Here is a 21,132-nt window from a genome sequence, read left to right on the forward strand (position 1 = left end):
AACTTTCTTTGGTCTTTTGTTTGTTTCGCCCAAACTCTCTCTGTGTAGATGTTTTTTGTCGACAAGGAGTTCCTGAAGAAATGCAAAAAGTACCGGCGAAGTCTCCACGAAGCTTCTGAAGCTTACATGAACATTCTTCCGGAATCTCGCAAGACGGAAGTCAAAAGCCTTGTATGGAACGTGGATCAGCAGGTGGATAAGATGGTCGATGAGGCCACTGCAAAATACAGATACCTCGATGATGTCAACAAGAAGTGGAAAACATTTGATACGCTGATAGAATCCGTGACAAAATGGATGGAAGATGCAGAGGCGCTAATCACGAATGGAACCCTCAAGGCTTGTAAGGTAAGTCGTGTAAAGTGATCATGAACGTTGAGAACTTGAAGGTGTATTGTTCTACCCGTTAGGAGTAGGGTAAGTGGGGTGGGGGTGGTTGTAGGGTAAGTGGGGTGGGTCGGGGGAGGGTGGGGGTGGTTGCAGGGTTAATTCTTACTTGAGGACTTGAGTCTGCGGAAGACTTAACAGAATGTTTGGAAACGCAGAGGTAAATCACGTTGAAGCCCTTAGTTGACACTTCAGTCATTTTTTAAGTGCTTACTTTGTAAAGACAACTGCGGTAATCACTTCTTCCCTTTGGTCTTAATTCATGTTCATTTTGATGACCTGTACGAAATTTTCTTCTCAGTTGGAAAGTAGTCGAGTGGCAAAATGAATAGCCCATTTCCGAGTTGCCTTAAGCCTCTAGCAAAGCGAGACCTGGTTATTTTTATTTGCATGCGAATGAAATCTCATTTTCATATGGAAGGATGGGCACCAAAACTCACTTTGAGGAGGAGACTAAAGGTAATTCGGAAATGGCCTATTTGATATACCTTGGCATAGGTTTTTCAAACTCTGGAACATACATGTAACCAAGAGCAGCAGCTACCGAAGTTGCAAAGAAAAATATACCGTAAAATCGAAATTTTATGGTAACTCAACAGTGCACGCATCGCATGCCTGTGTTTTAACTAAGTTTCTCCGTGGTTTAACGCCATAGGATTACCTGAAAGATTTAGAGAGAATCCAATCAGACGCCTCCACAGCTCAAGACTGCAGTAAAACAATCATAGCACACTGCCAAGACCGAGTGAAAATCGACATGAATCAGCTTCTACGAGACATGGATCGGCGTCTGAACCGCATCATCCGGCGCAACTCGCGGATCATGAAATGCGACAAGCGCAACTCCAAACTGGAGAAATTCGAGGGCACGGTGGACGGTGTTATGGACTGGATTCACGACGCTGAACTTTTCGTTTCGTCTGCTGTGGAGGGGACGTACGAAGCTGTGAAAGAACGCACCGACAGGCTTGAGGTAAACGAGGATTTCTGTACGGCAACGTCTGCTTGCGCGCTTTGTTTTTCGTTGTTACGCGCGAAGTGGTAAGCTGCGTTATTCGTGCACGGTTTGATGTGTTATACAGTTGACAATGCTGTTACATGTATATATGTTTTCTGTGATGTACGTGGGAGAGTTAAGATACAATAAAGTTGTTGATTAGTTTGTGACCTCTGTAAACCGTTCTTTTTATGATTTCTGTTTTATTTACCCTAACAACAGTGGCAAAATTTACACAGGATTATGCTTCACTGACTTTCCTTGTTACTTCCATGGAAAACGAACGGAAAATACGCTTTGAGTACTTCTTATGCATCCCTTGTGCTCTTGGTGCCAAGCTACCTTGTCAATTCATAACTCGATAGGTCCATGAGATGAGCATAAATCGAATCTCAATCTTCGTTCTCAGTCGTTCAGTGTTGTGTGCATGATGATAAGTACTTATTCTTGTTTTGACATTTCAGGTGACACAAAGGGAGATCGAAGAATGCGAATCTAACGTAAACTCGTTAAACAGACTCACCAAAGCCATTCTCAAAGATTTCAAAACGGACATGGCCTCCTCCATAAATGCGACGCTATCAAACATTAATCGGAGATTTGAGAAGATCAAAGCCTCGGTTCCTCACAGGTATTTTGTTTAAAGGATTCTCTTGTAATTCAGACTGTGTCCAGTTTAACTCTGTCACTCTTAAGAGCTCGTTACGGCATAATATAATGTTTGGACATCAACGAGACCATTAACAAGTATAACCATACGTGACTTACTAATCTACAACTTTTGTAACTTTTTCCTCTTGCACTTTTAAGGTCAAATTCATATCTGACAAGACACCACACACTAAGACCTGCAAATTAAGTTTTAGTCTAGGGGTGTACCTACTATCTACAAGGAATGGGAAATCTTGTAAGGTTTTTTGTTTTTCGGTTTGGACACTGTAAAATCTTAGCTTACTATATGCTTGTTGGTCATAATGCTGTTCCGTAGACGAACATGTACAAATGCGTGAAATGGTACGCCATATTTAGTTCTAGTGTTCACAGCTTTAAAGAGAGATAGAAGGTTTTATTGACAAATCAATACCAGCCTTTTCCAGAATGGGCCGGTTACAAAACACTTTGCCAGAGCGCCTCTGTTGGTGACGGGAAATTTTCAAGACTGACTTGGCTGAAAATAGATAAAAATGCATCGAAGTAAACTGTTTCTTATCTCATTTTTGTTATCATCAGGTATCTGACACTAAAGCAGATCTTACCTCAGCTAGAACAGTTTGAATCTGGCTTTGAAGACGAACTCGAGTGGTTGGAGGAAGCTCTGGTGGCGTTGGAAGCTTACAAGAATGTGAACACTTTAGAAGAAGTTGAACGAGAGCTTGGAAGATATACGGTGAGTAGACACTCTAAACGCAAAGTGAAATACCATTAAGGCCTCGTCTACTCGTATCCGGATATTTTTGATTCCGCAACTTTTTCTTTCCGGATTCAAAAATTTCCCCGTCCACACGTGGCAAAAATGTCCGGATTCGCTGCCGAATTCGCCGGATGCGTGTGGACGGAAGACGTATTCGGAAAGAAAAAGTTGCGGATTCAAAAATATCCGGATACGTGTGGACGGGGCCTAAGTCACGAAAGTAAGTGAAAGTAGCGTCCCCTAATTCAAATGTCACGCGTTGCTAGTGAACCTCCGAAAGTAACGGACGCTTCGAAAGTTGCGACTTCAAATGTAACTTCACTTACATTCTCCTACCTCCTACATTCTCAATTTAACAGTTCATTACTAGGATTCTCATTAAAAAGGGAGTAGAGGGCTTGTTTCATGAAGTAGACAGCTGACACCGCTTTGAGTGCGGAAGGCACAAACCTCTAGGGAGGTCTGAGGGCATGCTCCCCCAGAAACGTTTGAAATTGAGAAGCTCTGAAATGCGATTTTGCGCATTCTCTTGGAGATAATTATTTCGTTTTCCAAAATCAATTTTTGAAAAGGTCAAAACACCAAGAATATTAAGGAATTAGAATGATTTTTCTCAATTTTTATTCTACAGCAGTAGCGTAATTGAAAACTTACACCGTGCACCCCATTCCCTATCTCCAGCCACAGCCTTGACTGTCCCGAGACAAAGACAGGCAAGGTTCAGTCACGTTAAAAAGAACCTGTGTTCTCCCTCGATTACTCTTTACAACTTACACACCAAAATTTCGCGAAAAGTAGGCTGCTTAGAAATTGAAGTAGCCGGTTTTTTTAGCTGACGGCCGGCACTAAATGAGTACTCTGGAACTTAAAAAGCACACCCAGTAACAACTGAGATAATTTTCCTGATCACAGATTTCAGCATTCCCATCTAGACCTTCCTACATACAGTTAATAATATTACCCTAACCGATAGTTCAATGTCATTCATTGTGTCCTTTATTCCAGAAACTTTTTGAGGACATGGACCAACATGGAAACTTTGTGGAATCCAGAAATCAACTGTACCTCCAACTACGTAACTCACTGGCGGAGAATGTGGAGTTCTCAAAGCCGCAGGAAAAAATTCTTTCTCTCAACTCCAAATGGAAAATCGTCCAAGCAGGGGTAGAAACACACTCTCGAAATCTGGAAGACTGTTACAAATTGCTGCAGCATTTTGAGCAAAACGCCAAGAAAATGCGCTCGTGGACTCTGGAATCAGATTTGACTCATGTAAGCTGTGATTTTTCTTAAATGTTTTTAACTTAAATTTAGAAAAGACCTTTACTTTAAAGAACAGTCAGTCTCCGTCATTTTCGATGCCATCGAAATGATGGATGTTGCATGGTAAAGCGAAATCTTATTGCTTCACTGTAAGTCGCGTTGCTGAAAAGTATGTTTAATTATCTTTAGGCGTCCTTCGTTTCGACAAGCTCCGAATAAAATGTAAAAGCCAAACTCTCGCATGTAAGCAAAACAAAGGTGTGGATGACTAGGGTCCTTTACCCAAGTATGGCCCATCTCTTTCCTCTACTTTCCCGTCAATCCAGTTTCTTGCTTGTTACTTCATTACCTAGTTTCTTCCTGTATTCTCTAGTTGCTTTATTTCCCGTTCCATTTTCTGTATTTGTTCTGCATCCCTTCGTCCCTTTGTTCCCCTAACTTTCATTTAAATTCTCTATTTCCTCCTTCATTTTTCCTCGTCCCTTTGTTCCTCTAACTTTCATTTAAGTTCTTTATCGCGTCCTTCATTTGCGTGCTTGTCCCTTTGTCTCCATCCTCTTAGCTAGCAACGCATTTCATCAACCTATTTCGCTTTCCAGGCCTCAGATGACGAACTGGACGGCATACAAGCCACATGCAACGACCTTCTTCAAACACACGAACAACTACGAGCCATCGTACCCAACGAGCAAGTTAAAAGGCGCCTCGAGAGTGAAGCGACCTTCATAGCACAGGAATGGAGCGAAGTGTACAACAGAGAAAAGGCGCGCCTAATCAGGGGTCACTTTGAAGATTTACGATCCTCATTGGAAAGGAACATCGAGGCCCTTGATAAGGAATGGGCTGAGGTTAATAAGCAATTTAGTGGCCAGGGTTACAGTGCGGATCTTCATGAGCGATACCAGGTAGAACTCTATTGGGCCTAGTCTTTGTGTGCATGTGTCAATGTGGCACCTTAAAGTTTCTGTTGTTAGTGGCTAAATCTACAAAATGTATGTCTTTTAGATGATACATTATGTTATACTGTATTATTTCCCATTGGAATAATCAGATTTTTGTTTTCCACTCTTTGTGAATATCACACTCCTTGACGCCGATCAGCTTACTCGAGGCTGTTGTTTTATAACTATCGTTGTGTGAAATAGCGTGTGACATTTTCTTATACTCTCTGACTTGTACACGTACTCAGCGTATCTCAGTTTCTTGTGAACAAACTCAATTGCTGGCGGCTCCCTCCATTATTTCTTGTATTATTTGTCTCCTTTACTTATAATAGAATAGTTTTCTATTTGGCCGAGCGAAGCGAAAGGGAGTAGAATTGCTTACAGTTTCTAGTGGTGTATTTTGCATATTCCAGTTTGGCAGAGTCATTACCTAGCTTATAATTTCTCCTTGCGATATCGATACATTGTTAATTAGATAGGTGATATTGTCTGAATTTGTCATCAAAATAATGTGCCACAAATCTTCTGAAATGCTTTGTAGCCCAATACACTATCTTCGTAGTTTCTACCAGCTCACAATTAGTTTTCTTTGTTCAGGCGGTCCTGGCATCTTCTGAAGCTTTCCGTAGTGTCGAAGACGACTTCTGCAACCTCCAAGAAACCAAGACCAAGTTGACATCTCCACAAGAAGAAGAGCAGTTTGAAACTGTAATGCAACAGCTACGATCGAGATGGGAAGAGGTCAAGCGCAAGATTGAACAGTTGCATCCCAGAGTCCAGGTTATGGCTGAAAACTTCTCTGAATACAAGGAAAAGCTGCAGTCATTGGTTCATTGGGTGGAGGAGGCAGAACAAACATGCGATGCCTTGGAGCGCGTACAAGATTATAACGAATTTCAGCCTTTAATGCAGACATTTCAGGTACTGTAGGCTTTGCAGCCCCTTAGTAAGAAGTAGATCATTTCGATTTCATCTTCATATGAACAGTTTTGCACGAGGACTCGTTTTGAAACAGAAACGTAACATAACTCGGAAATGGACTATTCCGATACTTCCTCACAGGGCACCCACTTGTTCCCTTAGGAACTAATTCGTTACTTTTCCACATCTTGCGCTGGGATATACGCTGTTCTCTCAGAGACTATGCGGAAAAACAATAAAGGAAAATCTTGATGCAGACCTGGCACAGTGGGGTGGGGCACGTGGAGGGAGTGGGATTTGAACTTATAGATTGTCATTTCTCTTGACGTACATCTACTGCTCAGTGACACGCATTGCCAAATGCAGCTATAGTAAAGAAGCGCATTCGATAAACAAGTGCAATGGAACCTAGGAATGCCGCACCTTTTGTTTATACAGGTACTAGCTTCCAAAATGGATGATCAACTTCAGTCCCTCCAAAGGCTAAACGAGTTGTCAGAAAAACTGTTGAGCTCATCGAACAACCAGGAATTCGCAAAAGAAGTCCACGCCGTGACGGAAGGAGTTCAAGCTGCGTTACCCATAGTGCGTGACAGGCGTAACAGACTCTCTATCATGCGTCAGTGTTTTGAACATCAGCAGTGTACTCAGAAACACGACACATTTCTTGAGGAGGTGAAGAGTCGTCTCGAAGTGGAGTTTTGTTTAGATGGCGTGGTGGATGTGGAAAACGAGCTGGAGGTTATTAAGGTGAGGAAAGGCTTACGTCATGGTTTACGCATCTTAAACGGTTAGCCTAAATTTTTAAAGTTCCTCGTTTGTAATCCGTGTTAATTCTCTGCATCCTTAACCATCCTTGTTTCTTTACGGCTAATTCGGCTAATTCTGATTAAAGATGAAAAACATCCATTTTGTAAAAGGCCTATTGACTAAAGCCCCAAAATCATGAGACGACATGTACAAAAACAAGAATGCAAGAAAATTCCGGTGAGATACAGGAAGACTAGACCTTTTCTTGTTTTTCTTCATAGGACATTCTACAATCTCTAGACTCGCATCAAACGCAGATCGAACAAGCCATCTCCGAAGGCAAAGATCTTTTGCAAAAGGAAGGTGCGTTAGATTTTATGCAAGCGAATGTGACAAGACTTGAAACCCTGTCTAATGAAGTGTCACAGGAGTGTAAACAGCGACAAGAGGAGCTCGCGACCGCACTGGACAACTGGAACCGATACAACGAGGCATTGGAAGGGTTTAAGGAAGTTCTGGCTAAAGGAGAGGTCGAGGTGACGCGGAGAAAGACCTTGAATGTGACTGGGATTGAGAGTGTTGATGAGCAGAAGCAGGAGATACAGGTGTGGAAATGATCAAATTCTCATTTCTCTGTACAGTTTTTATAGGAAGTCAAGCACAGAGGTAATAAGAACAACGAAAATCGTCAGCCTAGGGAATGTTGTCTGATGTATTATTATATTCCTAGAATTAACATGAAAAGAAAAGTGTGATAATCAGAATTGAGAATTACTATTTTTAACCAACATAAAGGAATCGCTCTGAAAGCTGACATTTGTTACGCGCATGGTTTTAACTTGAAAATTACAAAATTATAGTAAAAAGAGGACTTAAGCGGCATTCCTAGGTTCCATTGCACTTGCTAAGAAGCAAAGAACTAAGAATGTAATACGTTGTGTGCGGAGGAAACGTCCACAGACATACCGCGTAATTCACTGGACCACTCAAACACTGCACTGTTTCCCCTGAAATTGTAGCTAGAAAGTAAGCATATGAAGGATATGAAATCCTCGTTTTCATTTCTGATGTAGTTCATGAATTACTTGTTGCATCTGTAGCAGGGTTGCACAAGTCAGGAAATGGTCAGGAAAAAAAATTCGTCAAAGTCAGGAAACTCTATTTTGTGTCAGGGCAAATTTACATTTTGAAAAAAAGTCAGGGAAAATTGATGTAACTTAACACGGCTGATTTAATACCATTGAACGATGGAAGAAACATTTGGGGGTCACGGTGATCTCAACGATATTTTTTCCTAATGAAGGAGGAAAATTTGTTGAAAACGTATCAGTCTTAATGAAAGAGTGGAAAGGACGGCTGTAAGTTGTATTTATCTGGTCAAGTAAATTTGATTTTTATCAGGGAAAAGTCAGGAAATTTGGAAAAGTGATATATGTGGCCACCATGTGTACTCTTTCGTCAGGTTATTTCTTTGTGAATGTAAGGTTTAATTGTTTGTTTGTTTTTTTTCCTTCCAGGACTTCCAACAAGATCTCCAAATTCAATTAGCGGAGTACAACTTCATCTTTTCTCTCGGAACTACGATCAAAATGAAAGCGAGCGAGGACTGCAAAGCCAGAATCGAGGACCAACTTAACAGCATTTCATCGCTGAAGAAGTCGCTCTTCGACGAGATTGATTCTCATCTTCAAAACCTTAACAGCAAATCAAAACAGTGGGAAGGGTTTCAGGAACAGATGGATAAGTTTGTGGAGTACATGGATAAAGTGGATTCTCGTTTGGAAAGGAGTCGGAGGGAAAGTCGAGTGTCACAGGAATGGCTGGCTCAAGTCAAGGTAAGGTTAGGACAGGACTTCACAGGGATACCAGCCAAAGGAATCAGGCTCGACAACGGTATCCGGTCGTTTAGCCCCCAAGTCGATTAGCCCGTAACCGTTTCGCTCCCAACCAGAAGTCGAAAAGATGGTCTATCTCTCGTTCTTAAAGCTTGAATGGGGGCTAATCGACTTCTGGTTCACCGTTGGGGGCTAACCGGCTAGGGGCTTATCTAGTTGGGGCTAAACGACCTACATTCCAGACAACTCATTGCTGCTCGTATAGGCTCTATTGAAGCTAAAATAGCTATCTTCCAAGATATTTTAGTGATGAAGTCCATAGAATGGTATGAATTGAACACAGCAGCAACATCAACTTTATAGTGGGGCTGGCTCTTCTTACGGTTGCCAGGACCCGAGGTAGTTGGAGCATTCAGCTTTGGTTACTTGTGTGTATTCCTACAAGACACATTACTCTCTTACTTACTCCTCTTGCGTATAAGTGACTAATGGCTTGTCGTTTTTGGTGAACTTGTCAAATAATGCAGTGTTACATCGGAAGAATTTTACCTTTATAATTCTAAGCACAGTAATAGATAACGGATGTTTCTGCTCCGCGCGTGGTTTAGTTATTAAATTGAATCGTAAAATTTGATTGGTTGCACAAGCGGTCCACGTTCGCTTTCATCCAAACGACTCGCACACACTTTTCAAGAGACATTTTCTATGTAAGGAGATAATAAAACTTTTATTGATGCATAAATATTTTCCTCAATCTTTTCTTTCTTCATTTGTGGATTGGGGCGTCGCGGAAGTGATGTAACGAACTCGGCTGTTTTTTCTATATGCAGACCTCACGCACCAACTATATATCTTTAATTGCTGTTTCGTCCTTCAGTGGGATTACTACATAGTTCTTGTTTTGCTCTTTTTACACAGGGAGTCTCAAATGAATTGTTCCAGCGCCGGCAAAGCTTCACCGTGTTCACAGAGGAGGCGCAGAAACTTTCCGAAGGGGTCATGGATGCAGGGACCATGCAGTTCAAGGCCAAGCTGTGCAAATTGAGAGAAAGATGGAATGAACTGTTCGAGAAAGCAAGATTGTCTGAAAGTAGCGCAGAGCAGGGCCTTAAACCACTCAACGAGTATCAGGAAGTGTTTGTAGAATTCACGTCACGATTTGAAGAACTAGCAGTGAAGCTATCCACACAAGTGCCGTGTTTTGGGAGTTCTGAAGAAGTGGCTGCTCTCATCGAAGAAGATAAGGTAGGTCATATATAATAATTCTTTCTTGTTTTGTGGTGACCAAATTCTAATTTCTCCTTTGCACATCGGTAAATTGCCAAACAAACAGGTGAGGAGAGAAAAGTAAATTATCAGCCAGGGGGACGATATACTTCGAAATTCTCAAAACTTACATTAAAAGAAATGTGCGGTAATTACCATGGATAGTTTCTGATTTGGTCATAACTGAACTCGTACAAGTTCTTAACCATCCTTAGTATTTTTTTACTTACTAGAATATTATTTTGACATTGCCTTTCATTTGATATTTGAAAGATATTGCTCCGTTGACCACCTAAAAGTCCAGGATTAAGTTTAGAGGCTTAAACTCAATGAGACAGAGAGAGAAATTTAAATTACACTCTCTCGACCATGCCACATCAGCGCAACGCCAGTTAGTGGTTAAGTGGGTCCCTCGCGTCACTTAGCAACCATTCAAAGATATTGAGTTCTCAAACTCACTAATAATGAATCAAGTTTAAACAAAGAAAGTCATAACTTTAACGGTATTTTGATATCTGGTCTTAATAAGCAAAGTTTTCTTACGATTTTATTTATCCGTTTTCTCGTTGGTTTCAGCTTCGATTGAGACAGTGGTTGACCACATTTCCAAACACCTCTAAGTCCGTCAAATATACTCGGCTCACGTTGTATTTTTAACTCTCTTCTCGGTGTTTGGTAGAACACGGTCTTCCGTGTCAGAAAAATAACGTCAATCGTGGGCATGGTATCGTTTCATATATGCCTCACTCAACTGTCATTGCTTTCAGATCCTGCTTGCAGACTTGCGCGAATTGAGAGGTGTTCTCGACAACTTGATCTGGAAAGGCTCCGAGCTCTCGGCAAGCATGCGACTCAAAGACCTCGATATCAAAGACACGCTGAAGCAATTGGAGGAGAAATGGAACCAAGCTGTACAAGATGCCGAGAAGAAACTGTTAGACTTGGACGACCTTAGGATGGACTGGGCCGAGAAAGAAGAGATGCTGGTGAACATGGAATCATGGGTAGTTCAAGCTGAGGATCAGTTGGAAAACGAAAGAGGATTGTCGAGTAGAGATGAGGAGAGCTTAAGGGAGGCGCTGGCTTATTATGAGGTAAAAATCGTTTTATCTCTCGCGATAAACAGTGCTGCGAAAATGCGCTTGCCAACATGCATACGGTTGAAGGCGTGAATACTAAGACAATTTGTTTGCTGCCTGTGCACAAACCAAGTAAAATAACAGTAACAATGCCAACATCAACAACAACAGGAAAAACAACAACAACAACAACAACAACAACAACAGCATTGATGACGTCAGTAACAACAACCAAACGACTTAAATCTTAAAAGAGAGAGTGAAGAGGTTGAGGACCAGACATTTTCTCTGTTACTATGTGAAGGTTTCGTCAATCGACCGTTACACATGTATAAAAAATTTTAAATCATATCATCGTTTATTTTGTGATCGGTGCTGGTATTAACGCAATCTTGAGTCTACATTTTACTTAGGCTGTTTACCTTATTCTCAAGATTGGATACTTTTCTTTTAGGGCGTAAAGAAAGACATGCAAAGCTGCGAAGTGGATTTCAAATCAGCGGTCGAAAACTACCAAGAGTTGTCCAACACAGGCAAGTACATGTTATACATCCAAGATAGGCTGGTGGACGAGAAGTGTGACTCCCTGAGAAAGAAATGGGAAGCCCTGGCGAGCGGCATCCCGGAAAGAGTGGAAACTCTGAAGGGAGAGCTGCACAGCTGGAAAAGCTTCCACGAGAAGTTGGACGCGTTTATAGCTTGGGTCGATGAGATGGAAGCGTTTACTAAGGTAGAGAAACCACGTGACGAGACGGAGGCCGCGCAACAGCTGAAAGGACTGGAGGTGAGTGATCATTGGCAATGTTCAGTTCACTTACTGGAAAGCTTTTCTTTATCATGATACATAAAACAAGAACGTTACTAAGCTCTGAACTGGACGGAAAATGATTGTTTTCCGTCGTTTGAAAGCGTAAAGCTCAAAACGGTTTGCCCTTAAACGGAACAGGATTCAAATTTATGAAAACATCTCATCTGACCAAAATAGACCGTCTTCGTATTCTCGGTATTGGACTGGAACTAGCTTGCAATGGAGGCTCATGTGGGGAATATCATTAAAAAGAGATAAAAGTCATTTGCATTTGAAAAGACTCCCCGCATTAGCCTCAGTTGCAAGCTAGTTCCAGTCCAATACCGGGAATACGAATATGGTCTTTTAGTGCATTTGGTGAGCTGTTGTCTGCCGGTTTCTAATTTGATCTCTTAATTTTTCTGTTGCCAGGAGTTTCAGTCCAACTTCAGAGGCCGCCAAGACTCGTTCGAATCCCTCGTGAAAGAAGGCCGGGAAGTGCGACTCCAGGCGAGCAAAGGCGAAGAAGCTGAGCGACTCGGCGAGAAGCTCACGAAGTTAACCGATCGTTGGGACGAAATGCTCCGATGGGCTGCCGGAAGGTACCAATTGTTGGTTTTATCACGCCATTACCTGGACTCCTCTAAACAGGTGGTACAGTACCTGGAAAAGATTGAAGAGAAGCTGAGTAGTGCTAAGGATATACCACCGACAGTGTTGGAGAAAATCAAAGAGGAATCCAGAAAGGCTAAGGTGAGATATATTGGGTTATTAACCAGGTGTGAGGTCAAGATGGCTGGATATTAGCCTAGTTCATTTTTCGCTTGATTATGGACCGCGACGGAGGCGAGGTTCATTATCTTGCAAAAAAAGAATGAGGCCAATATTTAGCCATCTTGATTGAACAAGCTTGGGCAATAAAGGATTTATTGTATTGAAAAAGAACACTATTTTCTTGCGAGACACAGCGGGTAATCCCGAGGGGACAATATAGCGCCATCATAACGGTTGGTTAGCCAATTACAGCGCAGGATTCGGGTCATTTTGCTCGCTCACGGAGCTAGCCATATAATGAGTTTTGTCAACATAATTGTCCTTCTCCACATGTGATCTGCCATTTGTTAGTTAGGGCTAGCTCTTAGACAGAGTTCTATTTCCCATCCGCGTATGTGTTAGTCCTGCCTGGCTCTAAATTCTTTGCTATTATTCCATTAACTACTATTCTGTCACTTTTGTTTCAACCCTAATCCAGGCTAAGGTGGATTACTGGAAGCAGCAGTGTCTTGATCTCGACGTGGTGGTGAAGGAAGGACATCTGATGCTGCAGCAGGAATCCTCCGGGCAGGCCGTGGCGTTCGACGAGAAACTCGGCAACCTGAACATGGAATGGCACACGGTGATACAGGATGTGGAGGAGAAGAAAAAGAGCATCGAGAAAACTGCCAAGAAGTGGTGGGATTTCACCAGGAACAAGCTCAAGATGATTCGATGGCTAAAGAAGAAAGAAGGAGACGCCGAACTGCAGAACGCGACAAGCTGTCGCCTCGACAGTGCACAGGATCAACTTACTGCATATCAGGTATGGCTTCCTGTTGGACAAACCTCCCGATAACTCCAACCAAAAGTTGTTTCCCTCACCTCAGTTGGACACTCGTATTTTACCCCCAATTTCTCGAACTACCCAGTTTTTCAAACCAATTTTTGTTTCCCTTAGAGATTTGAAAAATCGGGATCCACTTTAGATACCATTTTTTACGAGCGCTCGTTGAGTTATCTGTGAATAGATGACGCAAAAATGTCATTTGAACAATAAAATTAGTTAGCCTTAAATGTCAGTTATCTCCTAGACTGCGAGCAGTCTGTCTTTTCTTCGAAAATCCTGTGACTGTGAGCGTGACACGTCGCGCTCACAGTCACGCTCGCACGCTTACTTGTTTTGCGTACTTCCCCGCGGTTTTCGAGGAAAAGAGAGACTGCTCGCAGTCTTGTCATCTCCCGCCTCCTGTCGCCCAGGGATTTGGCTGGTAGCGGCTACAATAAAGTGGTCGGTGAGACCGAGAGACTGGGAAACAGAGTCGAGATGGTTTTCCATCATTTGACATCATTTGAACCGACGAGTGGCGAAGTATAATATTTTGTCGTAAAACAGACCATTTTGGAGACAATTAGGCATGTATTTCACGGCAATCGGCCTAAAACGTTTAAGCTAATTCGTAGACTTAAACAGACATTGTGAACTTGAAAAGATGTTCAAGAACTCAAAAGATCTTATAAAGAGAAATTCTGAAAATAAATTTCTCTTTAAAATTTCCACAATCGAAATATAAGGAAGTTTCTTAAGGCAGAATTGTGTCACAGGTAGCTTCAAAATTCTGTTCTGGAAAGTTGGTGGAAACAGTTTATAAATTGCGTGACATTTAAATTATACATTGTGGGACTGTTAAGTCCATGAAAACAGGTTATACACTGTGACAATTAAGTTGATGTAAGCAGTTTAATTATACATTGTGTGACATTTGAGTTGGTGTAAAAGCAGATTATACGTTGTTTGAAAATGAGCGTTACATTCATTGTGTGACAATAAGCGTTACATTTATGCGTGATGATGTACCATGCCGTTTCAGGGCATTCTTGATCGACTGAACGCCCACAAGCGTGACCTAGAAGCACTGAATAGAGCCGCGCAGGACATGATGGAGGTCGACGACGCCGGCTGTGCTATGAAGGAAATCCAAGAGTTAATCGAACGCTTTGAAGCACTACAAAAGAACATCACGGAGAAGAGAGAGTTCTTCCAGAGAGTCACGGGCAAATGGTTCAAGTTTGCTGAGCAGAAACACAAAATGAACGCCTTCTTTAAGAATACCCACGGGATTGTTACCAAGCGACAAGTCAAGAATGCTGATGACTGCAAAAAGCAGATCGAAGAGTGCAAGGTTACTGAACTCGTCTCTGCTTCGACCTATTTTCTTGTTTTACAACAGCTTTAATGGTTTCCTTTTCAGAATTGCATAGAATTGCACGTACATAGTTTGGAAAAACTGAATTCATTACATAATCGTGTTTCATCGGAGATATAAATTATTGAGTCGCAAATGGATGAGCACAAGAAAGAGCGACAGCCACCCAAGGTCTTTTTAGCTATCAACATGTTTAAACACGCATTGCATGCCTATGTGCATACGATTTGTTCGCTCGGGCCTTTTCACATGGAAACAGGTTTATACTTCAATGGAAAATTTTTTAATTGTGGGAAGATGATTTTCCTGTCAGTAACACAGACACTTTCGGAAAAACAAATCCGAGTTCTGCAGATAGGAGTCCATCTTCTCATTTATGATCACAATTTACTGGTGTTGTTTTTCTCTGCTCTACCTTTGTTTCATCGATGTGTTTCATGAATAAGTTTTATAGTGGAGCTCCAGTACCCGAGGCGCATCAGTGGAGAACCATGTGTAAGAATTATATATTAAAGGATTATTTTGAAATCATCGTTTCAGGCTGTTGGTCAAGATCTGTTGGACAATGAAGCAGTCTTGGAAGCAGTTAATCAGGAAGCACTTGACTTGCTGCAGGAACTAAGACAAGGGGAAGGACTCGTGGATATGCTGGGATTCGAGGAGCAGCTGCGTTTGGTCAACGAGACGTGGAATGAAGCTAAATTTCAGGTGCAAATTGAATATCATTTCGGTCCTTTTTTGGGCTATCCTATTCTAATTTCGGTAAAGCATTGTTTTTTTTTTCTCTGCACATGTTTCTGTTTTTCGGAGTAAGAACACCTCTCATGGAATAGACCTTATCACGGTTTTCGACGCCATGTTGACGGGTAGGCAAAGTGGTCAGAAATTAAAGTGTTTGTATGGGAATCTGATGGCAAATATCTCTTTGCAAAATTGAATTTTACTCAATTTTTGAATCGCAATGCTAAAATACTAGGTGGAAGATTGTGTTCACCAAGTTTGAAGGATACAGCTTGGCAATCAAATGAGAGTCTTCTAGCCAAGCTACATCCTTCAAACTTGGTGAATACAATCTTCCACCTAGTATTTTAACATTGCGATTCAAAAATTGAGTAAAATTCAATTTTGCAAAGAGATATTTGCCATCAGATTCCCATACAAACACTTTAATTTCTGACCACTTTGCCTACCCGTCAAGATGGCGTCGAAAACCGTGATAAGGTCTATTTGAGAAATGTTGGCAACATTTATATCATGTTAAGTACTAACCTTCGTAAGTTTGTAGCCCTGGTTGAAATGAGGTGTTAGGAAAAATACGTGGCCAGAGAATGTTTTGAACGGCTAGTAGATTTATACTAAAACACTTAGATTATTCCCTCTCAATTTCAATGCGTGAAAGAAATCGAGAGGATATAATCTTATTGATAAATATATCATCATGCACTAGAACAAAGGAAAATAGCAAATTGTACCAAGGGTAATATTGAACCACAACAAGTACACTGAAGCCAATAACTTTACAAGTACAGCAGCTCAAACTATTTACTATTTTACAAGTACGTTTGGCTAGAAAACTAATGACGGTGTTTTGATTTTTACTGAATAGGTTGGAGTGAAGCAGCAGGCGCTTGAGCAAGTGGCCAATGAGTTTGAAGTTCTGGAGAAAGACAAGGACGAAATCCAGCAGTGGATCTCTGATGTCAAGAAGGAGTTAAACACAACCGCTGACCAAGAGGATCAGAATCCGGAAGTTGTCGTGCGACGGAAGAAGTTAAAGGTTTGTTGTGGCAAAGAGCGAAGTTGATTAAGGAATGATCCATTTTGAAACTAAGGCAAAAGGAAATCGAACGTTTCTGATCAAGAGGACTTTCTCTAGAGGACTTTCTCTACCATTGAAGAACCAGGGCTTCGTCGGGGTTTTCATTCATAATTTGAAATATACTTTGTTGAATATCTTCGTAATTTGTTATTTGTAGGATGAAGTGGCTTCACGCGAGGATCAACTGAAGAGACTGAGTCTTCAGGCGTTGAAGCTTGTCGAAGATTTCTCAGATAGTGTCGATGTTGATGTGAGCGAATCTTTCCAACCCTTCTTTCAAGAATGGGGCAGCGTTCAAGAACTTGCCGGAATCCCATTAGATGGAAAACAGAAGGAGACACTAGGAAGGCTCAAACGTCCAGCTTCTGTCCCGCCACAGTTAAGCATTCAAGACGATAGCGAGGAGGAGTTCCTTACGGAGTTTCCCGAAGCTGGTCCTTTGCGTCGCTTCGCGTTTCGGAGTTACTCATTCGGAAGCGAGAACTCTTTGGACGTGCGCGCTCGGAGGAGCTCGTATGAATGCTCGATGGACACGCTATGGAGCTCGAGTAGCACGTTTTCAATCAACATTGACAACAGAGACGACGAGGACGATGAAACCGCGGGTATATACATCGATAACGCTCTAGGAAACAACGAGGTTTTTGTAGGAGGCAGCGAGCCGAACCTTCTAGATAGCCGCACCAGAGAGAACACTTTATCTTCCCAAGACTACCCCAAAGAGGTAGCTGCTAAGATAGGGGGCTCTTCACTCGAGGTGGAAAAGTGTTCTAAGGAGAGCTTGGAGACAGTGACAGGCGAAGACACACAAAGACCTGATAGGACAGAAGAGGAGATTAAGACCCTGCTGGATGACGTCATACAAAGGATTGCAGACACTTGCAAGAGACTCTCTGTGTGTGCTTACACACCGGATGATTCGGTGGAAGAAGTGGAGCGAAAACTCCGGGAGAGCAAGGTTTGCCATTTTTCAAAGTCTTCTTACCTAGATTTTAGTCTTTAAAGGTCAATCATGTTACTATAGTAAGAGAGTTTGAGCTACGTAATTTGGGAAAACCAACGTACATGGCGTTATGTTATTCACTTACCTTGGGACTATGCTCGATGAACAGCTTCACTGGAAAGAGCATATAGACACTACTTGTAAAAAAGTTAATAAGCGTCTAGGACTTCTAGCACGCATACGATCTTGCCTCACTCTTAAAGCAGCGAAGTGTGTCTACAATACCCTTACTGAGCCAATCTTAAGTTATACTGACACTGCTTGGGGTGAACTGTCTGTTGGCTCCAGCAAAAGTCTGCAGCGGTTGCAAAACCGTGCTGCCCGTATCATTCTCAAGCGTGACTCTTCTAGAGATACTTTTAATGTTTTAGGGTGGACTGACTTAGAAACGAACCGTAAAATCCACAAATGTGTTTTAGTTTTTAAATGTTTGCATAACTTAGTTCCTCAGTATTTAAGTAACTATTTCATTAGGAACTACAATGTACATGGTTACAACACTCGAAGGAAGGCTGACCTCCATCTACCCAAACCCAAACTTAGCCTTGGCAAACTTACTTTTAGATTTTCTGGCACAGCCCTTTTTAATTCACTACCTTGTAAAATCCAACAAGCTGTATCACTCTCCTCTTTTAAAAATCTTGTCAAAGCCCATTTTATTTATAGCACCTAATTTATGATATCTATTTTTTTCCCTACCAGTTCATGCTTGTAACTCGTTTCAATTTTTTAAACTCTTTTTTATATAACTATTTCAACTACTAGACGTTAGTTTTTTTTTAACTCTATTTTTATAACTATTTTATACTATTAGACGTTTTATATTTTTAGAAATTGTATTTAGCAGGGTCCCTCTGGATACCAGCCACTGTGCTGAATGGGCCACCCTGCATAAATAAAGTTTTACTTACTTACTTACTATTGGTTAGAGAAAACATTTGAAACCGTAAATCTTTACTAAAGCGTGTTCCTTTTTAATGCAATTTATAAGTGACGAGATTTTAATCAGTTGTGAGCTCCTGCACACTGCTCGCACGCACTAACTACTGAGCTACTGAGGACGTCTGGCCAGCTGAATCATTTTATTGCGGTTCTTTAGGGGAATATTTGTTTACAATATCTGCCTCATTAGCATAAGTGATTCAGTTTCTGATAGAGCTACGAACACATTAGTTCTGAATATTGGAAGGGGACAACAGGATTATCTGTCCCAAGAATTTGATCCCGATGTATTTAATACTTTTTGTGCGAAGCAGGTTTAAAAACTCAAAATTTTACCAAGAATGTATGAGTTCAATAGCGCTTTTGCCACCCAGACATTTTGCAGTTTTTGAAAGCCTATTTCTCCTCGAATATTGCACCCAAAGAGCGAAAAATTTCACCAATTACTAAGTTTCACAAGTTCGTTAAATGTTTGTAGTCAATTCATGTAGAGCGTGGTGCCTTCTCTGCGCAAAGTCGTATGTTAGTGAGGACAAATGTAAACAATGACGTCAGCAAAGATTCTCCTATACATGTAGTTTTTGTTCGTCATTTCGTAGACTTTGGAGGACAAACTACAATCTCAGAGATCCGAGCTAGACGACTTAAAGGAAGATATGCTCAAGAAGAATTTAGACGTAGCTTCGGTTGAGAAAACCTTGGAAGAGGCTGGAGTAAAACTCGAGGAGGTCAATCCACAAGCACAAGATATGGACATTGAAATTGAATTTGTGGTTGAACAGTTTAGCGGGTACATTATTGCCGTGCAGGAGTGGGGTGCGTGGTTTGGTCCTGCTTTGGCCACCTTGGAGAGATGCAGGGAACCATACAAGAACAGGAGCAGTCTCGAAGAGATGAACAACGAGCTGCAGGTGAGTTCGAAACAAGAGAAGATCAAGGTAAGAGAGTGAATCCCCCATATAGGTCTTATACCCAAGGAAATCCCTCTTAAGTTACTTTTAGACATGGTACTCTGTTCATCCACGGATGTTACTCGCGCCTTGCGTGGATGTTTTCATGGTGGATTTGTTTATGTTTTGCTTACAAAGGGAAGGAAAACTTTTAACACTTTAGGAATGCTTTCTTTGATATTTCAATAAGAAATGGGAAGACCTGGGTACCATGTCTAAAACCAACTTAAGGGGGATTACCTTGGGTGTAAGGCCTAAAAGGTGGATTCACTCTCTTACCTTGATTTTCTTCTTGGTTCGAAACGAATGCATGTTATGACACACTGTGGATATAAACTCTTCTTGCCATGGAAAGATCCTTGAATACTTCCTTGATGTTTTAAACTATATCACCGTGTTCTTGCCATGTTGTCCCGTCAATTTAAAGAAGCTCAGTCACGGTATCTTGGGTCATTTTGGCCACGTACTAAAGTTGCTTTTTTTTAAAGAAAACCTGAATGCAATAGTTTACTAAGATATAAAAACATCAAAGAGATAATAATAAACCATAAAGGAACAAGGGTTGTAAAGGATGGAGAAGATTAACACGGATTGCAAACGACGAGCTCGAAAAATGTATGCTAAACTTTTCATGACGCACAAACCGTGGCGTAGCTCCGTTAACAAATATCATTTTATAAAGGCAAAACAACGGACTTCTCTTGCGCTTTCACATGTCAGATGCTTCTTGACGAAATGGACAAAAACGATCAGCTGATAGGCGAAGTTTATAGCAAGGGTGACATTCTGCTCCAGGTCATCTCGGGCCAGAGTAAGGCTAGCGTGGAAAGCGAGTTGAACCAGTTAGAGGAGGACTGGGCCGAATTCTGTCAGGAGACGCCCTCAATCAAAGGCGTGATTGAGGAAACCATTCAAATGTGGAATGAATTCGAAGAAAACAGAGACAAACTGGCCGAGTGGCTGGGGGACCTGGAGCGAGCTCACAGCGAAGCATTCTCTGGACCAGCTAACCTTGAGGCCCTTAGGGATAAGTTGGAGGCGAAAAAGGTAATGCGCATGTTCAGCTTTGACTGACAGAGAAAGTGTAAGAAATGTAAATTGAGTTCGGGATGTTTAATCACTTTATACGTAATTACTTCTTAAAATTGTCATACGAAAATATGTTTTCTCCAGAGTGAAAAACGTAGATTTTACGAATTGTGGCCGTAAAATGTTTGACCAGTATTAACCATGGGTACTGCATTTTGGCTTCCTTGTGTTTTTTTGTGCTGGTGCTGCAGTGTGAAATTGTTATGTAAGAGAAAGAATTTAAATAATTTGTCGACGAGTTGCTGGTAGTTTTCTGCGGATTCTCCCCACTGCAAATCTTTATTTAGAGGTTTCTTTCAATCTGGAGATAATTTTGCATGTTGCTTACCATCATGAGCATTATTAATTTAGTCCGTCATAATCACAAGTGATAGCGATAAGGCTAATTGCGGTTCCAAAAGTTTTGTTCCATTGTTAATCTACCACAAGGTCGGGTCGAACATGAAAAAAGATGTTATCTGACTTACCTTGGCAGGTTTGTTATGCATGCATCCGGTGGTTCGTTATCTCAAAAAAATCGTTTGTTGTCTAATCACTCTGCGGTGAAACGAAAACAAATTAATTTCTAACTTAGCATAAGTAAGAAAACACCAGTCGTATAGGAGGGGGCATCTCGTTTATTAATCAGACATAAATTGGCTCGTTGTATGGGGTGGCTCATGATGTTAACTTCGCTTGATCAAAGTTCGTTACACCGAGAAGTTGGTGTTGATTAGTTTGTTGCTAGGT

General features: G+C 41.4%; 1 protein-coding gene across 4 annotated transcripts in view; it reads left to right on the forward strand.

Annotated features, from left to right (window-relative positions):
- LOC145470061 (uncharacterized) overlaps positions 1-21,132 on the forward strand; it is a 91,433-nt gene that overhangs the window by 24,113 nt on the left and 46,188 nt on the right. For all 4 annotated transcript variants that reach the window (XM_081453891.1, XM_081453892.1, XM_081453894.1 and 1 more), the window contains 21 exons: positions 49-348; positions 1,043-1,360; positions 1,849-2,015; positions 2,615-2,771; positions 3,801-4,067; positions 4,658-4,963; positions 5,600-5,923; positions 6,362-6,673; positions 6,955-7,278; positions 8,191-8,508; positions 9,427-9,753; positions 10,542-10,868; positions 11,308-11,637; positions 12,073-12,393; positions 12,893-13,219; positions 14,265-14,576; positions 15,141-15,308; positions 16,207-16,377; positions 16,577-17,377; positions 18,964-19,275; positions 20,035-20,361. In XM_081453891.1, coding sequence (XP_081310017.1) covers positions 49-348; positions 1,043-1,360; positions 1,849-2,015; positions 2,615-2,771; positions 3,801-4,067; positions 4,658-4,963; positions 5,600-5,923; positions 6,362-6,673; positions 6,955-7,278; positions 8,191-8,508; positions 9,427-9,753; positions 10,542-10,868; positions 11,308-11,637; positions 12,073-12,393; positions 12,893-13,219; positions 14,265-14,576; positions 15,141-15,308; positions 16,207-16,377; positions 16,577-17,377; positions 18,964-19,275; positions 20,035-20,361 — 6,516 coding nt within the window. The remainder of the gene's footprint in view (positions 1-48; positions 349-1,042; positions 1,361-1,848; positions 2,016-2,614; positions 2,772-3,800; positions 4,068-4,657; positions 4,964-5,599; positions 5,924-6,361; positions 6,674-6,954; positions 7,279-8,190; positions 8,509-9,426; positions 9,754-10,541; positions 10,869-11,307; positions 11,638-12,072; positions 12,394-12,892; positions 13,220-14,264; positions 14,577-15,140; positions 15,309-16,206; positions 16,378-16,576; positions 17,378-18,963; positions 19,276-20,034; positions 20,362-21,132) is intronic.

This window comes from Orbicella franksi, chromosome 15 (assembly GCF_964199315.1).
Source record: "Orbicella franksi chromosome 15, jaOrbFran1.1, whole genome shotgun sequence".
Lineage (NCBI taxonomy): Eukaryota > Metazoa > Cnidaria > Anthozoa > Scleractinia > Merulinidae > Orbicella > Orbicella franksi.